Source organism: Cynocephalus volans, chromosome 7 (assembly GCF_027409185.1).
Source record: "Cynocephalus volans isolate mCynVol1 chromosome 7, mCynVol1.pri, whole genome shotgun sequence".
Lineage (NCBI taxonomy): Eukaryota > Metazoa > Chordata > Mammalia > Dermoptera > Cynocephalidae > Cynocephalus > Cynocephalus volans.
The window spans coordinates 14493968-14516597 of record NC_084466.1 but is presented as its reverse complement, the minus strand read 5'-3'; the positions used below and the strand labels follow the sequence as shown (position 1 = coordinate 14516597).

Genomic DNA, 22630 nt, shown 5'->3' with positions numbered 1-22630 from the left:
TAGGTAGTATAGTTTCTTCTTAATTAGACTCCAAGGCTGTCCCCCTGGATTCTCCAATAACTCTGATTTTCAATCAGCTGCAGCCTTTCGGTCCCAGGCCCTCTGTTGCTAACCCTCACCCCAACTCTCCCAGTTCACCTGGCCCTGCTGTTTTCTCTCAGCACCTCCCAAAGTGCCATGAGAAGGCATTTTCCCCATGAGAGTGGGACGTTCTCCTGGTGGGTCCTTGGCAGTAACCTCCACTGGCTAGCATAGTGCCTGACACACAGTACGCACACAAGCATCTTCCAATTGAAAAATGGCTTCACCCACTAAGTTACAAAAATCTACTGCACTGTAAGTTATAATGTCCTGAGCTGCCTGATACTTATTATGCTCTCCTAAGTGGCACCCTAGAGGCAGCTGGAACTTGAGATTATTGACACAAGTGGGTTTCAAACTATATTCCAAAGAACCCAGTGTTTCCTCAGTGTGGCCTTGGGGATCCTACAAACATTTACAGTTATTGATTTTCTTAAAAACAAAAACCAAAAAACAGGTTGAGCACACTCAAATATATGCATTCAAAATAATAATGCACCTATTTTATATTCATGGTTCTTACTAGGCTATGTTGTCTATTCTTCATGCTAGATCCCAAATGTGCATTTTTTGAAAGTCAAAAAGGATGCAGGACCTTCAAAGAGGGGGAGAGAGCGCCTAAGGGACACCTCCCCTCTACCAGCATCGTTCACCTTCTGCGAGTGAGGGGCAAGAGGACTGGGTGGTCCATCCACAGGACACCACCTCAGCAATTCACAGAAGCAGATCTGGTTAGTCCCAAACGTGAAGTAACAGAGCCCTTTCGCTGCATCCTTCGTTTTGTCTGATACTCGTGGCCCAGGATTTATTTATATGCCGTGTCATAGTAGAGAAAGATCAGGATTCTCAACCTGGTCTTGAGGCCGACTGATCTTTAATCTGGGGCAAAGTCACTTCCCTCTCTTGGTGCCACCTCAGAACCTGTGAACTGGAAAGGGGATCACATTCTCAGTTCTCCTCAGCTCTGAAGCTAGTCGCTAGCACCTCGACAGGGCTTGGTGGAGTGGATATGAGAAAGGCCTGGCACCAAGAAGATTCCCCACCCAGCTCAAAAACACCCCCAACTGGGGGAACGTGCCGGCAACCTACATCTCTGCCCCACGTCCCAGCCTGGTGGAGCTTCCACTAGGAACCTCAATTCTAGAGTTAAAAGTAAGCCCCCAAAATTCACTACCAGACATACTCAAAAGGCAATCCTGGGTGGAGGGTGGCCACCTGCCTGTCCCAGGCTAAGGTGTCACTGGGATGCAATGGGAGGAATTAAACTAATGTCTCCTAGCTTGAGTAACACGGTCTGATAATGATGTAGAGTGAGAAAAGGCAGAACAGAAAATCTCACTACGCTGTAATTCAAACTGTATAAAACACACACACTTAGGGCCAAGAACAGGGATGCCTGTAGAAAGTGAGCTGTGGATCTCTGAGCAGACTGAAACCCTGCGAATCTTCATTACTGAGTGCATGAGAAGAGATGAATCTAGAGAGGACACGGTGAAGAAAGAGCCAGCGACAGCCTCGTGCTCTGGAGAACCACAGTACACGCTCCCTGAACAAGACCCACAGTCACCTTTCCCCCCACAGGCCCTCACGCATGGTGCCCCCTACAAAGTCATACACAAACTATCAGCACAGTGCCTGTCAACAGAGACAGTATACAAAAGCAGGTTGGAAGCTCTCAATGAAATGTCCCTCAAATCCATTTATTCAGCTATATGGTATCAAATTTTATACACGACAATATTTTGGTTTTTAACACCTTTTATAAACATGTAACAGACCCTCTCAAAATAAGCCTAATAGTATTCGACATTCAACATACCCCATAATTAAAGTGTGTCCTCTTTTGTAAGGGATTGGGGTGAGCAAATAGGAAAGGGATGGAAGATGGAGGTGGGGGCCAGCATGGGGCCAAGCCTGGCTCTACAGCTAACTGGGATGCTTGGTCTTGGGTGGCCCCCAGGACTAGGGACATCCCAAAAGGCATGCTTATTTCTTCTCACCAGAGCTATTTATATGCAAGGTGTACGGTGGTTTGCTGGGATTCTCACACTATACGGGATTTTTTTTTTTTTTTTTAAGTGGAGTGTTCTATACTTCCTTCCAACCGTAATGTCTAAAATTCCACAGACTTTAATTCAAAGCTCCAAAGAAAATTACCACCAAATAAATTAAATTACTGTATCATTAAGAATGAATACACTAAAGCATTTAGAGACTAAAATTGCTGCTTTGAAGGACTCAATGTTGGGAGGGAAAAAAAGTCCCTGCAAAGAACTTTATATATGCCACAAATGAAATTCACTTAAGATAACTGTGAATCTAATTATACAAAATGAGGTAATTTTGTACATTCCTGAAGTATTTCCCAAAAGAATGAAAAAATGAAAAGCTTTTTGTGTAATGTGTACATTCACAGAAAAGAAAGCAAGTCATAAAATTATCCAGCTGTTTTATTGTACTTTTGTTTTAATATAATTGTTTATACCACATTAAATTTTTCTTGAAATCTTCCTTTTTAACACCATTTTGATCAACTGTTTTTATGGTTTCTAACAGTATGTAATTTGCTAAATTGGGTACATTAGCCTTCTATGAATATATACAGTTTTAGAAGTTCACCTTCCAAAAAAACTACCAATTGCTCCTATTACTGGGAGAAACAAATTTTCTCTTGAGGGGGGTTTCTTTCCTTACTGAATAAAATCTGTGTAGACTACAACTGCTAACAAACATGGCTTCCTTCAGCTCTTGCTGGCCAGCAGTGAAAACCACAGACCCATTATCCTGACAACTTTCTATCTGGCAAAACCCCCTCCAATGCTACAACTAGATCCTGCTTGTCTTTGCAATCACCAGTTGTCCAGCTCTTTAGGAGGGTTAGCATAGAGTGCTGAATACACTGATTTTACTGCATAACCACAGTGGGAGTGAGATGCTGAGTGTCAAAGAACTGTGTGAATTCTTTAAAGAAAACCCTTGTTTTTTGTTTTTTTTTTTTTGCATATATTGTGTTTTAGGGACTCCTTAAGCCATGCCTATGATATGCGGGTCACTTGTGAGCATTCCATCACAGCCCAACAGGAAACAAGGTTTACACAAGCAAAAGGCACACTGCCTTTAAAGCCGCCCTCCATCCAGCTTCCACTATATCCTGTGTGGACAGGTGACCGTGAATGGCACTCAAGGGAGAGTCCAGAGAAGGAGACGATGCTGGTGCCGGCCAGCTCCAGCACAAATGCGCCCTGAGCATCAGCAAGCGGCCACATGGAGGTGTGTACTCGTCGGCCTGTCCACTGTCCCGACATCTGACATCAGACCTCAGTAACCACAAATCAAAAATATATACTTACTTTGGAAGCTAAGTTACCATCTGATTTATGAGACAATGTTGGGGTATCAATTCTACAAAAGTTAACAGAAACAGTTTGGAAAATAAGCTAACAAACTGTTCTCAGGTAAGATAATTCCAGGCAGAATCCTTCCCTGCATAATACTTACTAGATCTAGTGCAGAGCCTCCACCAAGATATTCCATTATTATCCACAATTTAGTGTCCTGCAAAAACAAAAAAGGAGGGAATTATTTTTAAAACAAATAAAAGCAGAAAAAAAATTATTTTAACTAATCGAAGAGTACATTTTGCTATTATTTTGGAACTAGAAATTTTTATAGACATGATCAGCAAGGAAAGCACACGAATGTGAGCTCTGTGCAACAAAGCCCAGCGTGCAGTGAAACTCCGCTCCCACTGCAGAGGGAGCTGGGGAGGTCGCTCAGGGGCCCTGCAGCAGACTCCTCTATCGAGCGTGTCCCAGACCTTCTGACCCAGAATCTCAGAAGGACAACCAAGAGCATTTCCAACACCCCCAAACACTTCTGTGCTCTCCCCTTCAGGGCACTTTCCAGAACAGCAGGCCCCGGCCTAACACTTGTGCTGTCTTTTCAGCCCTGCTCGCCACAGTGCCCAACTGTGTCTGTTTCCGTCGTCTCTTCTGAAGATCCTCAGCCGTATAACTTCCAACACAAATCCCAAAGTGCTACTCCCTTGAAAACAAACCAGCAAACATCCCCACCCACTTCTTCGAGGGAGGTAGTTGGTGGGGTGCTAGGGAACACTAGGGCTTGTGGATGAGCCAGCCAGGGTTTGGACCCTGGCTCCCCCTTTACAACCTGAGGGCCCCGAAGTTGGAGTGCTGATCAAAGTGCCTGGCCCACAGCAGGCAACCAAGAAATGACGGCCATGTGTATATCCCGTCACAGTGCTGGTGGGGTCGTGGGTGCGCTGACACTGGCACGTGTAACTACATACTCTATACTCTATGGTAGCATCTGTATGCATCGAAAGAAAAAAAACAAAACAAACTTCCGAGGCTCTTTGGTCCCTTCAGGACAGATACCGAGGAAGCCCCTGTGCAGTTCTCACACACTGACGCTGAGCAACCTTGCTCTTCTGGAGTGTGTCCCCATTTCCCAGGCTTTCTGCTTCTGCAACTTTCCTCAAGTCAGGAAAATGCTTCACCTGCTTTCCCTCCCCATGCCCTAGCAAACTTTACTTTAGCATCTAGTGGTCTGATTTTTATCTCAGATTTTTTTCTCTGTATTTTTCACCTAACAGCAAACTAAAATGCCCAGGGACAGCACCCCACATGCTAAGCAAATGTTAACTGTGGTCCTCTGTAACCAAGGAAAGGTAGCTTATGTCAACTGTATCTTCACTTAGGGAGACACTGAAGCATGTGCTGAATTTGTCAAGTAAATTCCCCTGAAAACAAACTAAATTCTGCCACCTGGAGTTAATTCTAAGACAGTCCAAATAAACAGTTCAGGTTTTAATGTATGTAAAACACCTTCTCAGGCTTGTAAACGCCCTTGATTACTAACATAACAAAGGCAGTCTTGGTCTAGGTTTGAAAAGGCACTGAAGCCTTGAATGATATGTTTGAGATCCACCTCATAGGTATAAAATGTTGCTCATTCAGTAACCATGTAATAACCACTATGGGTGCCTCCTTGCAAAGACTCACTTATCCCCTGGTTCTGAAGGAAACTTCCTATCACAAAGAGCATTCTTTAGCCTTCCTTTCCTTTCACAGACATGCTCAGGTGCAGATTTCCTAATACCTGCTCACTGGTGAGTGTGTATGCTGCTCCTCCCAGGCATGCCAAAAGCATCTCGTCTGATGGGAAGGAACAGACTATTCCAGAGAAACAACAGTATCTTTCTGAATGACACGGGAAAACTAAGTTGTCTTCTCCTAAGGGGCCTTGGAACTTTCACGTTTCTACTCCCACTCCCTTTCTGGTGGCTGCTGTTTGACTCAGCTCCTTTTATTTTCTGGGCAGTAAGCTTGTTCCCAGCAAGATAAAGCTCAGACAGGGAGGCCCCCTCCCCTGTCTCCTCTCTCCGTGGCAGCTAGCTGTGCGATAGGACACCCTGGGAAATGGTCTTTTGCTGACTTAGGGGACTGAGTATCCTGAAACAGCATGACACAAGTGACCATACCCTCAGCCACTGTCATTACAAAGCCCCATCCTCCTCCAGTTCGCTGTGCTCTTCACAAATCTACCTAGCAAGGCAGGTAACTACCTACCTACCAAGGAAACAAGACGAAATTTAACCGCACTGCTTCTTCCTTCTAAGGGAGTCCTAACAAGATGCAGTGACCCATTTTCCTGGGGCGTGTAGGCAGGAGCAGAACAACTAAATGCTTTCTGGCTCAAAGGCTAATTCCCTACCCTCTCTCACGATGAAGGCTTCCCTCCTGGGAGGAAGATGAGAAAGGCCAGCCTGCCCACTGCTACCCACCTTGCTCCCTGTTGCAGACACACTGGGGTGGCAACATTGCTGCCAGTCCCAGGGTGCTGCTCCTGACATGCCTCGGCCAGGCCCCATGACTAGCCTACTGCTTGGTTTGTGTCCCCGGAGCCACCAGCAGCAACAGCATGGGACTGGAAACACTATCACTGTGGATTCCACCATCAGCTAAACTTGCTTTTCAGCCTGCTGTATGTGCAATCATCCTAGCCACTGAAAGGCGGCCCAGCCCGGGAAACTGGGCAAAGCCCTCTGGACACAGGAGCGAAGCAGGGACAGTGGCTTTGCCACTGCCTGGAGCCCCTGCTCTCTCCACCAAGTCCCAACTCCCACACTCTACTCTGCCCCTGTGCCATGGCCACCAACCACGAAAGGACAACAGCTGGCAACAAACTAATAAGTGAAGGACCACGGTCTCCTCCTTCCTCTCTCACATGGCAATAGGGGGAAGAGCAAGGCAGCTGGGGCAGGGGGTCACAGGCAGACATCCCTGCCTCAGAGAGAGGGCACATCCCGTCCTCCTGCAGAGAACACTGGTGCTGCCACTCACCCCCACCTCCTAGTGCCCACAGTGACCCAACCACTACTGAGAAGCAGGCCCTTAGGGCTTTCCTTCCCCGGACCAATCCATCGCTCTGTACGCTGCGATTCTCTGCTCCTTCTGGTCTGTGTCCCAAGGTCTGGGCTGAAGCTGTGGGCCCTGCTTTGCTCCTCCCCTTCCTGCCAGAATTCCTGAACCATAAGCCAGCTGCTGGGTGCAGAGAGTAAAGCATGGCCACCTCGCTGTTCAGATTAGGCCAGGGATGCTGTGGACATTAGGGAAAGCAGGAACAGAGCAAAGGGCAGACCTTACTTAGTCCCTTCTGGTGCTGACACACACTGAAGCACTTCACCTCAAAGGCAGGACAGATACACCTTCAACACACACACCAAGAAAGGTCCCTGAAACCTGCCATCAGTCATGAACCCAAATAATCACTGCTACCACCAGCAGCCCTCAAATTCCGTGTTCAGAAGGGAGTTCGTGGACACGCTGGGAAGCGAGGACGGACTCTGAGGCTGCAGGCGGGGGCTGCCTGTGCACTGCAGGGTGTTTAGGAGCATCCCTGGCTTTACACATGCCCCAGTTCCCATAACCGAAAATGTCTCCAAACATTGCCAATGTCCCCTGGGGGTCAAAACCACCTCCAGTTGAGAAACACTGAACTCCATAGATCAGCATCAACAATCCTCAAGTGGTTACTAGACCAGAAGCGCCATCCAGTGATGATCTCCATATTCTCAGCAAACACAGTCTTACACGAACGCTGAAAATCCAGCTGGAAGACCACCACTAACCCACCGGGAGACATCAGGCGAGTCACTAAAAAAGCCCATAAGCTCTGGATTCCTCGTCTATAAAAACAGGGTAATGAGACCTGTGCTTTGAACCTCACAGTTCAAGAGACAATAAAATGAGATAATGAATGTGAAAGCACTTTGCAAAGTTCATGGCACTAAACAAATGCAAAGTGTTATTAGCTTTATCAACAGCATCCCTCATAAATGCCTTGAAATAACCTAGTAAACGAAAATAACCCAATGAACAACACTAGATAGTTTGAGCAAAATGAAATCTAGAGCAATGATTCACCCGCATTATTCCTCACCGGAAGCCTTGCGGCAGGAGGATCTGAGGAGGAAGGCCAGGCCAGGCCTGTTCTTAGGGAAGGACCAGGCACTGTCACTGCCCACATGAAACCTTCCAAATCGTGACTGGCGAAGCATTCATTCCCCATAAAAATAAACCAGCAGGCTTCAAATCAAAAAGGAATTTAGTCAGAATAATTTCATTCTTTAAATAACCTCAAACAGTGCAAGTTACAAATGACCTTATTATATAATTTTCTCATAAGGGAAATAAAATATTTATTCAATAAATAAATTCAGGAGTCAAAATTTAAAAGGTGCCAGAGCGTATACAGTGAGAAGTTTCCCTCCCACCCTTGGCACCCAATTTCTTAGCCACCCCAAGTTATCATCGTGTCACAAGTAACATCGGAGAAATGTTTAATGTATATACAAAGCAAATACCTATAAAATCTTTCCTTCCTTTTACCCAAATGGCAGCATTCCACACACACTGTTATACACCCTGCTTCTGATTTGAACTTTCTTAGAGAGCATTCCATGTCCATCCATTAAGGACGGTCCTCAACCACTTTTTTTTTTTAACCATAACAAGCCCACATCCTCTTGCCAACATTAGGTTGTTTCCATTCTTCTACTATCATGAGCCACAGGTCAACGAAGAACCTCACACCTGGGCCATTTTGCCAGGTTCCAGAAATAGAACTGCTGGGTCAAGAGATCCACTTGAATTTTAACATATACTGACAAGTTACTCCCCAAAGAGGGTGCCCCATCCTGCCTCCAGCAATGACAAGACTGCTAATTTCCCCTCTACTTTGCCAACACCATGTAATCACAGTTTGGGGGGGGGGGGTCATTTTTATGGGCTGAATTGGTCCTCTCCTACCCCCAAAATTCATATGTTGAAGTCCTGACCCCAGTACCCCAGAATGTGACTATATTTGGAGACAGAGGTCTTGAAAGAGGTAATTTAAAATGAGGTCATCAGGGTGGGCTGTAATCCACATGACTGGTGTCCTTATAAAAAGGGTAGAGATGAGGACACAGACACACACAGACAGGAAACCATGTGAAGACACGGGGAGAGGACAGCCATCAGCAAGCTAACGAGAGAGGCCTCAGAAGAAACCAACCCTCCTGACACCCTGATCTCAGACTTCCAGCCTCCAGAACTGTGAGAAAATAAATTTGTTTAAGCCACCCAGTCTGTGGCACTTTGTCATGGCAGCCCTAGCAAACTAAGGCAGTCGTCAATCCCTAAGTGGCTGGGGGGGGGGGGGGGGGGGCATCTCAGGGAGTTTTTGTTATCTTTCTCTTCCTGTAAGCTGAACATTTTTACATATTGAAGAGTCACACTTATTTTCTTTCCTGTGAAGTCTGTTTAGGTCCTTTGTCCACTTTTCTACTGGGCTGCCGACCTTTTTTAAAGGAGGAGCATTTAATACATTAGGGAAGTAGCCTTCTGTGATGTGAGCTGCAAACTCAGCATTTTCCCCATTTGTCTTCATGTTTACTTTCGGTAGTTTCTACTTGTGGAATTTAAAGTAGACACAACATCAATGATACCACTTACAGACAAACTTGCCCTGAACTGTGTGGAAGTGCTTCCTAGGAACCCCGAATTGGTGACTGAAAGCTGGGGCTCCCCACGTTAACAATCTTCATGGGGGCTTGACAGACATTAGGCAACTACAGAAAGGTTAAAAAAGGTAAATGAGAAAGGGGATTCCATGCAGTTAACAAGGAACGAGATCTTTAAAGCAGGAATTTGAAAAGGAGGTTCTGCTTTGCATTCGCACTGCGTTCAGAGGCCTCCAAATCCACTAACTGTAACACGAGGCTGAGACCAAGATGTGTAAACTATGCAGCAGGTTGTATTAAAACAATTTGGGTCACAAGATTCCTTAAAAATATGGGTTTTAAACCCTGCGATGACCAACCCTCCACCGCAAGTCCCCTGGGCCCATGAGCCGGGGTCAGAGAACCCACAGGCCCCAGCCAGGCCCCTGCCCTCTGCCCTCCATAACCAGGCCAGTGAAGGTGCTGGCCGGAGCCGGCCCGCCCCCCACCGCCACCTGTTTCCCTACCCCACTCCCATTGTTCCACAGCAGCATCTTTGAACGTAAAATAATAATAATAACAATAATAATAAATATAAAATATACATATTTGGGGTTTTTTTAAAGGCACCTCTTTGCTCAGATGATATGCATGAACACAAAGCATGAGGCCTGGCTGAGTCCTGCATCTGTCCCTCACCAGTTGGTGCTATGACACCCCTCCCCTCGTCCCCTGCAACACACACAAGTCCTCAGCCTCAATTTGCCCATCTGCATGTGGGACTCAACAGCATCCACCTCAGAGGGGCATTAATGAAGAACTGAGGTGGTACCTGGCACACAATTAGTGCCCATACACTTCATTATGACTACATGATCTTTGGAGTGTCCCCTGCCTGAACCCCAGGCCCACTGGGAGTCTTGTGAACTTGGGAGAGGTCCAACCCCTCCCACCCTCCCTCATTTTACCATCAGGGCGGCTCCCTGACAGTCCGAGCACCTTCGACTGCACTCAATGTCCCATCCTCAAAAAGCTTACTTAATCATTCCTCTGTCTCACAGACGCTAGAATTTCCTAAATGACTGATCCAATACACACATGCCTACTCTGTGCACAGTGTTGCTGAGAGGGAATATAAAATGAATTAAAATCTAGGCTCTGATGTTAAGAAACTTTTGATAATAGAAAAGTGGGCAAACAATTATGATCAAGATACCCCATGGTGGATACCACAAAAGACACAGAATGCTGGGGGCGTTCAGGAAGGCCCATCTATTCAGAGTGAGAAAGCTCAGCTAAGGCTCCAGGAAGGAAGTGGCGTTTGAGCTGCACCTTGAAGGGCTGTGAACGGCCCACCTGGAGAAGGGATGACAGGACATGTGCTTCTGACCAACACAGATGAAGAGGAGACAGTCAGGGAAAGTCAGCAATCCTGCTGAGCTACAGCAGTTGAGAATGAGTGGATGCAGTATCAATTTAATAAGCAATGCAGAAGCACCAAAACTCTTGCCCACAGAAATAAGTAACCAGAAAAGGAAAATAAAAAGATCAATCTGAAAATCGAAGTAGGAGGAGGGCAAGACCAGGAGACCTTCTAGAAGTGGTACTGATGAGAGTTCATGAGGGCCACATGTAGGAAGAAATGAAGCCGGAATCAAAAGCATTCCAGTATTCTGAGCCCAGGTAAAGACAAGTCTGTGAATACAAATAGGGACCTCAGGAGGAGGACAGCTGGGTGGACAGGGGAAGGAGATTGGCTTTTCTGCACTTCTGTGACACTGATGGTCCCACCGATGGGACACCTGAGCAGCAGCTGGAAATGTGGTTTTTGAAACGTAGGAGAGAGACCAGGACCAAAATAGAGGCAATCACTGGCGCAGTGAAAACAAGCCTGTGGGGACACTCAGACCCCAGAGGCAGTGTGAAGATTATTTTAAGCTGAAGACACCTGAGACTCAACAGATGCAAAAAGAAGCCTTCTTGGAGCTTCCCTTGTCTGACTAAAAGCAGCGACTGCAATGACTTCTGGAAAATGAAGCTGCCGTAAATCCCTCTTGGGGCAGGACAACTCCCAGAAGGAGGAGGAATAAATTGACCACAAACTCCTTCTCCAGAGAGTTTTATGCCCAGAAGGAGAGGGAAAGACCATGTATACCTGTATAGAAAATAGCATCAACACACTTTAGCTCCTGCTTGTTCTCCTGGAGACCTGTCTTTCCCAAAGAAGCCTACCTGCTCATAAGAGCCTTTTCTTCCCCCTTCCTCTAAGCTAGGCATATAAGCTTCTAACTTTAATCATTTAACAAGCCAGCTACTTCTTTTGCTGGCTCCATGTATATATGTATAAGCCTTTTTCTCCCGTTAACATGCCTTTTATCAGTTTAATTCGCAAGCTCCCAGGCACTGAGCCTAAGAAGGTAGAGAAAAAATGTTTTCCTCCCCGACAAGTGATATATTGCCAAATTTTTAACTGAAGGGGTGTGCTGAACATATGCAAACTACCCCAGGTAAATAAAGTTCAGCCCCTATCACTTATCTTAGTTAATAAGATGACCCTATAATCAAAGGCTATCATTAAATCCCTGTGGGTCACTTTTCCCATACACTACCCCTGTTCCGAACTGCATTTTCAACTTCTATATTATCTCACAACACAATTGGTGGGGGTGAGGCGGGACATACAATGCTGAACTGAAGTAACACCCAGGGTCAAACCTTGCACACGGTCAACAGGGCGCCTCCTGGCCTTCAGCTCTCCCAGATGATCATTAGAAACTACCCAAACCTGCAATGCTGGTTTCCCTCAAGCATTACCGGAAAACCAAGACTGGGCCAAGTGGAAGGAAGGACTTCTCCTCTAGGAAGGTGCGCACAGCAGCTGAGCATCTCTAACCCGCTCCAAGCCATATATTTAAAGCACAGAAAACTGGAGTTTCTGTTGCAAATCATTTGTCACCACTGTGTGAAGAGTCTTTCCCACATGAAAGGGAGAGGCGGAGCTGAGAATGAGAACGTGTTCTCTGGAGGCCAAATACAGGGACAGGTGCAGCACAGCTACCTGGGGCGTGCTTGGTGAGGGCACAGAGGGAACTGCTGGCTGGTCTGGACCTTTTGGGCCCTGTGCCAGGTGCCTCGTCAGCTCTCTCCACATAACTTTGAGTACAGTAGAGACCCTGGGTCCTTCCTCCAGCCTCATACCTGTTCCACCACCTACCATCAGCACTCCCTTCAGTAATCCCCAAATAATGAACAGGTGGACTGTTCATTCTATTTAGGAATAAGCTTGGGGATGGAGGGAACAGGACCCCAGGCTTTGCTCTTCCAGAGTGCCCTAAAAGCAGAACAGAAGTATTTCAAGGCAAAGAAAATCTTCTTGGCTGAAAACAAACATGAAATGGGAGAAAGGATGATATAACATAAATATCAACTTAAAATAAGATTGAAAGAGCACAAAGAGAAACAAAATAAAGCAACTGGAAATTATTGGATCAAATCTTTAGATCAAAGGAAAAGATCAAAACCATCACTACAAATTAGCCAAAACTAATGTCGTAAATACTGTGTACACCATACATATATACAATGTAGCCAAAGATTTAGAGAAAACTCACAGCATGATGTATTTTCATTGCCAAGCCAAAAAAAAGTGTTCAATACAAAAGTTTTTTAAAAAAAGAAAGCAGAGAAATAAATTAATAAAGATGCATGTATAATTAATCAAAAATATCAGGATAAGAACTAAATCCAGTATTTTTTAAAATAATAGATAACCTCCAATTACTGTAATCAAGAAAAAAATAGATAACATACTTTTCTGCAAACATAGCAATAAAAAGAATAAATCATTACAGACACATAGACATTTTTAATGCAAATAAAATACATCACAACAAAATTTTGTAATAGTAAACTTGAAAATCTGGAATGAAAGAGATAATTTCTCAGTAATGTATTAATTAAATTTACTCAAGAAAGAACAAGAACAAGAACCGCAGCGGGACAGAATAGGGACACACCCCAGGAAGGCTGCTCCAAATATTCAGACTGGATAGGCATTAGCCTCCTCACTGTTTTGCAGTTAATGAACCCATAATGACAACAGCTTAACTACCCTACTGATCAGCATGCTACACCTGGAACTCTGCAGTTCACAAAAACCGCAGAGCCTGCAGATCAGCAGGAACAAAAGTGCAGAGGACCAATATATGACCTTCCACCCATGACACTGGACCAGAAAGGACAAAGTTAAGGGGAAAGTGACCCCACTGCACAGCTACCAAAAAACATGAGAAACTCAGGGACACATGACAGTAAGCTGATGCCACCTCGCATCAGCCTCTTAGACCCTAATTACCCTAGATCCTCCCCCACAGCCAAATATTCCTCCTCTTAGTCAGGACAGAGAAACATCCCCATCCCAGAGCAGCTTATAAATCCTCCCTGAGAGGCCAGGGTGTTCCTCACTCATGGGGGCACCCACACAGCCTTCTGCACATGCTTTCACTTTGTAATAAAGCCCTATGTTTTGACTGTCTGTCCCTCTTCCTTTCCTTTCATTGCACAGGTGCTCGCCGCAATGTGGGCTCCTCTTTGTCCCATGAAAGATTTTCCTTCACAGTTTGACCAAGATCCTGGAACTACTGTCCGATAACAGCACAACAGGCAGAAAATCGTGGGCGAAGAAATGGATCAATGCACCTCTGTAGATGCTCCTCAACTTAAAATGGGGTTTCCTCCCAATAAACTCACTGTTAAGTAGAAAATATCAATATCATTAAGTCAAAATGTATTTAAAACCCTGATAAACCCATCATAAAGTCAAAAAATCATAAGTCAAACCATCGTCGGTATACATAAGCAAACAGCAAGAGGTTCAAATGATTTTTCCCCCAAGTAATTCCCTTCAAACCTTGAAGGAACAGATCATTCCAGCAACTATCCTGAAGCATAGTACTTCTGGATGGCATCAGAACATAAACCAAAATCCAGGAGGAGGAGGAGGGGGAGGAGGGGGCGGTTCCTATAAAGAATCAGACAACTCTGAGTAGAGGGAGGGTGCAGTTCTCCCTGCCCAGGTGTTCTGACATCTAGTGAGATCGAGGGACTGGCCCAAAGAGGGCTGTTTCCAGAGGAGAAAAAAAAGATGCTTTGGGAAATGAACGTGTTAGGAGTGAGAGTCTCTGCAGATTTAAATTGTTTTTAATCTCTCTTTTTCTATCACCACTTGCCCTACCCCTAGCAACTCTCAGGATGCACTTAGCCTGCAGGCTGGATGGGCAGGTCTTCAGTGCTTCAGAGAGGCAGGTAAGTCCCCCAAAGGACTATGGAAGGACACACTCCCCTTCCCGCATAATGGGTGGCTGCAGGCTTTCTTAGGAAGAGAACAGCCCCAGAATAACACATTTCCTTCTCTGTGTCAAGTGGGCATGACCTCCACCACTACTTTACATTAGCACAATGCAGCAGCACTGCATATTTTACTAAATATCATCATAAAGACTACTCAGTTTGATTCTCCCGATAATCCTACCTCCTCAGGTAATGTCTTTTCCCTTTTTACAAATTAAGATACCTGATCACATGGCAAGGAAGTAGAGGAGCTGGGACTCAAATCCAGACAGTCTCAAGTTGAGTCAGAAGCCCAAACAACTAGAACCACCACAACAAAAATTCAGACTGTTCATTTTTAAAGGATTCCAGTAAGCAAAATACTTTCTAATCTGACTGCCAAAAAAGTACATCAATTTACAAAATGTTTGCCTATAATTTGAGGAATTCACATGCCCCAGTCCCTTATGCCCAGTTAAGAATTCCTGTTCTAACAACCTTTCATAAATTGGAAAGAACACTGGGAATTCCCTAAAATGCTCTCGTTGGGGTTTATGGCACAGAGCTGTCTCTTTTGACAGGGGCTGCCATGTGTGTCCGTGTGCATATGTGTGTAAAAAGTCTCCCCGGACAGGTACTGAGAGGTTCCCCTTATCCATCAACATAAATTTGGCACAACACAATAATAAATCTGTTCATGGGAAGTTTCTGTGCTTAAATTCTGGCAGACACTAAGATGAGTAAAAACATTCTGCTTAAACTTAAAGAGATGCTTTCAAGGTAATCAGGGAAATACACTCATAAATAACTTAAATCTGAGAGAAAAGAAGTAACGAAGAGAAGTATAAAAAAAGTGCCCAGGGAGGTGAGAGAGAGAGACTTTCCTCTCATGCATCTGTTCTCATTAAAGAGCAAGCATCGTAGCCAGTCATTATAAACTGTTAAGTCAAACAAGTTCTATGCCATAATCTTGCCATGAAGCTAGTAATATGTTTTCTGCAAAAGTGAAATATTTCTAATATTTAGAAGATCATCCTTCTGCTAGATGAAAATTTTAATGGTCAATATGCAACACGTGTCAGAAATATCTATCACAAAAACCATAAAAATGGAGAGAAGGGATTACTGATGACTTAGTATTAATTCTTTGTTAAAGACGCAGCCCAAAAGACCAAACGAGACCAAGTCAGAGGCTGAGTACGGCTGAAAAAGAACAAAGACTTTATGGTATTTTGCAAAATTTTTAAGAAGTGCCTGTAAATAGTATTTTAAGGGCAGTTTATGAAATTGATAGATTCACAAACAAACGCTGGATTGCAAATGCATGATGGCAAATTCATATTTCTATTTTCATTGGCACAAGTGGGATTCCACATACAGCTGAGCAGCTTTCTGAAGGGCGGGACTCTTCACTGTGATTGTTCAATTCTTGACTGTCCAGAGGGAATTTGTTCCAGTGTTTGAATCCTCCGGTTCTCTTTCTGCCGACCTTTTGGTCACTTCATTCACCTTTATTTTCTGCACAATTCTACTCCAGAGTGACCAGTTGGTTACACGGACATGTTCTTCATCTATAATAAGTCTGTTAACCAAGAGCTACTGAAAACAGCCAAGCTGTGCTCAGGTCAGACATGTAAACACAAGGGCACCAACACAGGCGACAGGCCCAGAAGGGCACAAGACCCATGGGTGGGTGAGGAGACACTTGTTCCTGGCCCCCACCTCCAGCCACAGCGTGAACCGCCACCAACCCATGGCCCTACTTTTGCCTCAGTGAGGAAGGCCCTGGTGCAACAGGTAAGAATCCACACAGCCGACTGCCCACTCAGAGAAATCAACCTAACAGCTCCATCTAGCACCTAGCAAACCGTGTTCAGTTCACTCAGTAACAATCACGACAACTCCTTGTTAGCAAAAGACAGGATTCAGTACAAGGGCCTGGGTCCAGCAGTCCATTTTTCTTATTATGAAGCAGATGTCTTTATTTACCCAAATGCCTGAAAGCCCTGCTGTTCTGAGGGACTATTGAACGAGAGTTTATTTACCACACTGGGAATAAGTCTTCTCCTTAATTACTTACTAACCAGCTCCTCATCACATAATCTAAGATGTGTGCTCTCTTGTATCATACCATATTTTAGAAGTTTACCCAGAAATAAAGAAATTTTAAAAAAGGAAGCATATGGCATAATTATTTTATCAATACATCCGCTGTGTCTAGATACTCCAGTTGGAGGTTTAAACATGTAGAACGTGTATGTCAAGACAAAGAGAACCAGGAGCACAACTGATAATTATTTTAAATGATAGGTAACACTAGCCAGAAAACAGAGTTGAATTTCTTTTTGGAGAAGTAAAATATTTAGCCTAACTGGAATTTTAATTCCATTCTACTTTCTGAACAGAAAAACATAAAATGGAGCTGCCAAATGTCTTCAGGGACTTTCTTCAATTACGCTAGGACAGTGTGTTCAGGAAAGAGAAAGGAATCCACAGTCCCCATCCTTGGAAACATTTCAAAGCAGATCTCTTATATTATCTTCCGCACTGAGCCTACAATTTTTCCCCATAATTGATTGCAAAATGAAATGAGTTCCCTTGTGATTTCAAAGCAACAGTTCCTTGCTGGTCTGTTTAGTCCACCTCCCAAAAAAGTAAACAGCTCTGCTTTTACCCGTGGTTGCACTGGAGTCTGATACCACGGGCTGAATGTACCATTTCCATTTTCCCCAGAAGCACAAGGATAAATACCCGCGTACTAAAAATCACTTTAAGACAGATGTGCTTCTCCCTTTCCCAGAAGTCACAGCTGTGCAGGGCCAATGGGGGATGCAGCTGAGGACTTCCAAGTGGCAAAGGAAGCCTTGTGGGGCGGCTACCCTGTGTGTGTGCATGCGCAGGGCAGGAGATGAGAGTCTCTACTGTCGGGACCAAGAGCCCACAGGCTGGGTGAGCACACATCAACACAAGGAAGGGACAAGCACACTCATGAGAACTGGAGACATCCTTGTGTTTAGAATAAACAAACATGACTTCCAAGCCTCAGCAAGGCAGCAACAGTGGAAGAGAGAATTCCTACAATCCTAACTGAAGTCACAAGGATCCAGCTTTTGTTTACTGCACAGAGGAAGGGAATTCTCATGCAAAAAAGAAAGTCAACTCCAACTGCACTAACACGTCAAATGGAGGGCGTGAGGCTCCTGTGCAAGGAAAAAGAAAGGTTGCAGTGTTGCTGGACCCATGGTGGCTTGCTGCTGCCAGTTCTCCACATAACCAGAGACCAATGACTACAACACTCAGAGTCCATCAGTCTAAAACCCCCCATGTCCCCAACAGGGGCTCCTCTGGGTGTGTCATCAACTCAGGATCAACAATTTGGCTGTTCTCAAAGAAATAAAACTCAAACTTAAAAACATCTGGGGAAATTACCACTGAAAAGAAGCTATGGGTCTCATCATGTTTACAAAAATTTGCATGAATTTTCTCTTTTCAGAGACTATACTTATTACATTCACACTGCTTAAGTGGAATCATAAACCCAAACTCATTTCTTTAGAGAGTACAGTAGACTAATTGATGGCAACAAATGGCAAAAATAGAAATAAGCAGCATGGGAAAAGGACAGGCATTTGGAAATAACTCTGAAATTAATTGTGTTTAAAATAACCAGCCAGAAATCTAATAAAACAACCCAGAGGAGTGACAAAACAGACAGTAAAACGGACAAATCACATCATTTCCTGGTACACATTCCACTCTCCCTTCCAAGTTTTAACGTACTTATAAATTAGAGTATAACAGTGATAGGATCAGCATTTCTAGAAGCAACAAACACATTTCTGAGTCTGGCACAGGCCAGGCCGTCACGCACAGTGCCAGGCAGAAGCATTCCTTAACTGCTTCAGAGCTCTGTCCCACAGCCACCATCCCTGTGAGAAGCTCCCTGAACACTCCATTGAAAACCACAGCCCTGTGCACGCCCCACCTGCCCTAGTTCTCTCCACAGCACTTACCAAGGTCAGATCAACCACGTATTTTAGGGACTGGATTATGATCTCCCTCCACGAACTCTAAGAGGACCATGAACAAAATTCACAGCGCACATTTTTTTCCCCTGCCTGTTGGATCAAAAAAAGTAAGGCACCAATGTTTCCGTTCCCTTATTTTAACTTCTGTGCCATAAAAACAGTGATGATGTCCCACAGAAAACCAAGGGTTCATGAAACAAAGGCCCAACCTCACACTGCTTACCTCAATTTTTTGTCATAATCTTTGAGGAATGAAAGACCTACTGGGGCATAGACAGCTCAGGAGGAGTGGGCCCTAGGGGCCGGCCCGTGGCTCACTCAGGAGAGTGTGGTGCTTATAGACAGCTCAGGAGGAGTGGGCCCTGCTGGCACAGCTCACGGGGCAGCTGTGCCCACAGACCCGCCAAGCCCCACTCACCTTTGCAGTGCGTTCTGCAGATCACCCAACCCTGGCTCTTGACTTACCTGTTGGCTTGTGCCTTACCTGGATAAAAAGAGGGAAGAGGCATTTTCCTCCCATCCCTAGAGTAGAGGGGCTGGGCAGCAGGAAGTATAGAGAAACTGGCATTACAGCAGCACTACAACAGCACTGCAAGGGACACACCACTTATAAGACTCCAGGAGCTAAGTAAATCAGTGTATGATATGTTTGAACATTTTTGGAAAACTAAGGAATATCGTGGCGTTGGTTGGTTGCTCCTAATGTTGCTGGACAAAGTGGTGAAAGGAAAGGATGAGCTCAGAGATTCAAACGCTTGTCTTAAGCACAGAATAATAACCAAAGAGCTTCTAGATATGCCTCGCCTAAGTCCTCATGTTCCCAAGTGTATTAGCTAGAGAAGCTACCTTAACAGGGATCTGTCATGGACTTGGTATAAAAACAAACTTTACCATTAAAGAGAGGGGAGGGAGATAATTTAATGCTTTTAGGAAATGCTGCATATTAAATCTCCCTTAGAGAGTCCCCAAAGACCTGAGACTACTGCGACAGAAACTTGCTAAACCCAATGTGTCCAATCTTATTTGATCAGGTAGCATCTACTAATATCTCCGAGGATGGGACTCTTTTGAAAACACTGTCACAGCTCAAACCTACCTTTGAAACTGTCCATCAGCTAGCCAGCAGCTCAGCAGTCACTGTGAGACCCTTCGTGCAGCAACTCCTCCCAACCTCGCCCACTCCTCCCCCATTCCCACCCCCACCAACCGCTGGAGCCCGATTATGACAACAGATTCAGCAAACTGATGTGTCAGGCATCCAACTTAATAAAATACAGTGGAAGTGATATCAGATTTCATTTTCAAGAGATGAGAATAGGATGTTCACATTTTTTAATTACACACCCAGACTTTTAAAGCCACACACCTCAATTCTTAAGAATCCACAGCTTTTCTTACTACATGATGAGTAAAACATACATATCCATGAGACTAGTCAACACACTATCTTTCTACAACCAATCCAGTCATTCAAATTACTACTTATACTTGAAATTAGAACACAAGGAAAAAAAAAAGGAAACCACAACAGAGGCTTCCAACAATATTTATATCACATTATTCACACCTCTTGTGTGGTTTCAAAACTCTTGAGTCTCTAATTAACCAAAGTGACTAAAAAACGGTTCAGTTTTCAGGAACTACAGTAGGTTTTGCCGGGACAGCCTCACAGTGGAGTCACTGAAGGGGTCTCTGTGGGAGCCCAGCAGGCCCAGCAGAGAGCCACCACCTCCACATCTGCACACATCCTCGTCCCACTACACGGGGGCCTGCACCGACCCCCTCCCGGTCCACAGCCAGCAGGGGCTGAGGTGGAGGTGGCTGGTGCTGGGAACATTTAAGAGAGGCAGGTAGAGAACCTGGGGGCAGCAAAGAGGCTGCAACCCACCACAGTCAAACTTTCAGGACATGAATTTATCAAGTGAAAAAATTTTTTTTTCAATTTAGGAGCAGAAAACCACACTTTCTGAATAATAAATGGTGAACATTAGGTACATGGACAGAATTGATAGTTATGATCAAATACCATTCAAAGTAAGAGTTTCCCAACACTGAACAAGACGGGCTCACACCTGGCAGGGTTTGGCAAGCCCGCCAGCAGCCCGCCTAGACGTGTTCTCCCTCACAGGCCCCAGCTGCCAGTTCGGCTTTCCTTGTCCCTCTTTCAGTTCGGTGTCTTTATTAAGCAAGTGTCCTGCTACCTCCCTCTTCAATCGCCCCAGTCCAAGTCCCCGAAACCACTCGGGGGCCTGTCCTCTAGAGCTGCCGCCCCAGCTCCCCAACCCTCAGCCAGCTGGAAACTCTAAGAAGCTGATCCAGGAAGCTCCTGGCTTCACCTCCCTCTGCCCTAATTCTGGCCTCTCCTCTCCTGTCCTGGAGGGGTGCCCTCCTCTGTGCCCCAACCACCAGAGCGTTTATCCAGGGTGACGCTGCCCGGGTACCCATCTCTTTCCCTCACTGCACCCAAGGAAGTTCTGGGTGCAGGGCCCATGCTGTTGTGTTCCTGTCCACGTGGCTGGCCTGGAGCGGAACAGTAGGGCTCAGTAAACACAGGAGTCAATGAGTCAGTGAGTGATGGGGGTGAGATCGACATGTGACCCCACGTCTTAAAGCCCTAGAAACAGGATCTTGTGATCAAGGGGGAGTGAAAGCCTTCAAACCCAAACACAAAAATGACCTCCATACAGTCATAAGGTGCTGCTGGAAGCAGAGGGCAGCACTGGGAATCCTAAGCACTTTCTTCACGTATGTGAAATTCCACTGATTTTTATAAAGCAAATACCGGAGAGGATTACCTGTGGGGAAAGATGTTTCAGATCCCAGATCATTAAGGGCTCATATACCTCAACATGAAAGTACTGGAGATACTTTCCACTCATTTTTTTAGTACGGTACAACTGAACACCAGTTAAATGTGCTCTAGGGGCGCCAGTCATTAACCCAACTGCCAAACAAATACGGTTTTCAACAAGAGATGCCAATTTACTAAGAGTGTTTTTTAAAAACAAGTTAAAGTTAAACTTGGTAGACTTGTGGCACATCCAGTAGAGGGTTAAGGGACCCAATAATTATTTGCTTCAAGAAGACACACCAGAAAGTCAGAGACTAAAACATGCCTCTTGTCCACAGCAACGCAATGGATCAGTTCTAAATTCCCAAATACAAGTGGAGGCTGAAACTTGATTAAAACCAGAAAAAGTGATAAACGGTACATTAAGCCAAGAAGTGAAGTAAAAATTAAGTTCATTCAATAACCTTGAACTCACAGCCTCCTGATATCACATAGAAGTCCACTGCCTGTATTGCTACCTGTCACCAAAGCTGTGGCAGCTCTGTCCACACCATCCATGAAAGAGAGAGCAAAGACTACAGATGGCGTAACGCGCCTCTTAGAAAATAAACACAACAGTGGGAGCTGGAAAGTAGAACATGCAAGAGCATGGAATAATCTTCCTAATGCCATCTACAGTTGCTAGAGCCTTACAAGAGCACTACATCTCAGAGTGATCATGAGCTTAAAAAAGATGGCCTTAAAGCAGTCACAATGATGACTGGTTAAGGGTTAGGGGAAAAAGGGGGGGGGGCCTAACACTAAAGATTTTTCTCTTTTTAAAAATGTTTACCAACTATCATGAAGGAAATGTTCACAGTGAGGTACGTGACCGCCCCTCACTACAACTCTGCTGACCACAGCCACCAGCCACCCATGCAAAATCCATGGCAACCTGGTATACCTGCAGTGGCCAAGCACACGCACTCTCCTTGTTACTGTCCAAAAGGGAGAAGCAAGTCCTGTTAGGAAAAACAGAAGGGTCGTATGGTATACTTGGGTTAAAATCAATTTCTCTCATCAGCTACACTTCAACTTCCAAAGATTTTTTTTACCTTTTTAAAACAGTAATAGTGAAAGTTCACTCCAGAAGATTTTTCCAAGGACACAGCTAAAATTTCTCCTCTTTCAACCCTACAATCTAACCTCTTATTTCAACCCTGCAACCTAACCCCTTAACTAAATACAAAAAAACAAGCCCCTCAAAAACTAAAACAACAAAAATTCACTAGGAAATACATTAACTTATCCTGATCTAGCCACCCCTTTAATAATAAGGCAAAACAGCAGGCAGAACCAGAGACTTTGTCAACAACAACCCAGCCTGTCCAGGGATGCAATCCATTTTCTAGCCTA

The 22630-nt window shown here is 44.9% G+C and overlaps 1 protein-coding gene across 1 annotated transcript in view; it reads right to left on the bottom strand.

The window, feature by feature from the left end:
* The window catches only part of STK24 (serine/threonine kinase 24), a 107881-nt gene that overhangs the window by 25178 nt on the left and 60073 nt on the right, over positions 1-22630 (bottom strand). Inside the window, exon 3 of the mRNA XM_063102934.1 lies at positions 3580-3636. Within this exon, the coding sequence (XP_062959004.1) occupies positions 3580-3636 (57 nt within the window). The remainder of the gene's footprint in view (positions 1-3579; positions 3637-22630) is intronic.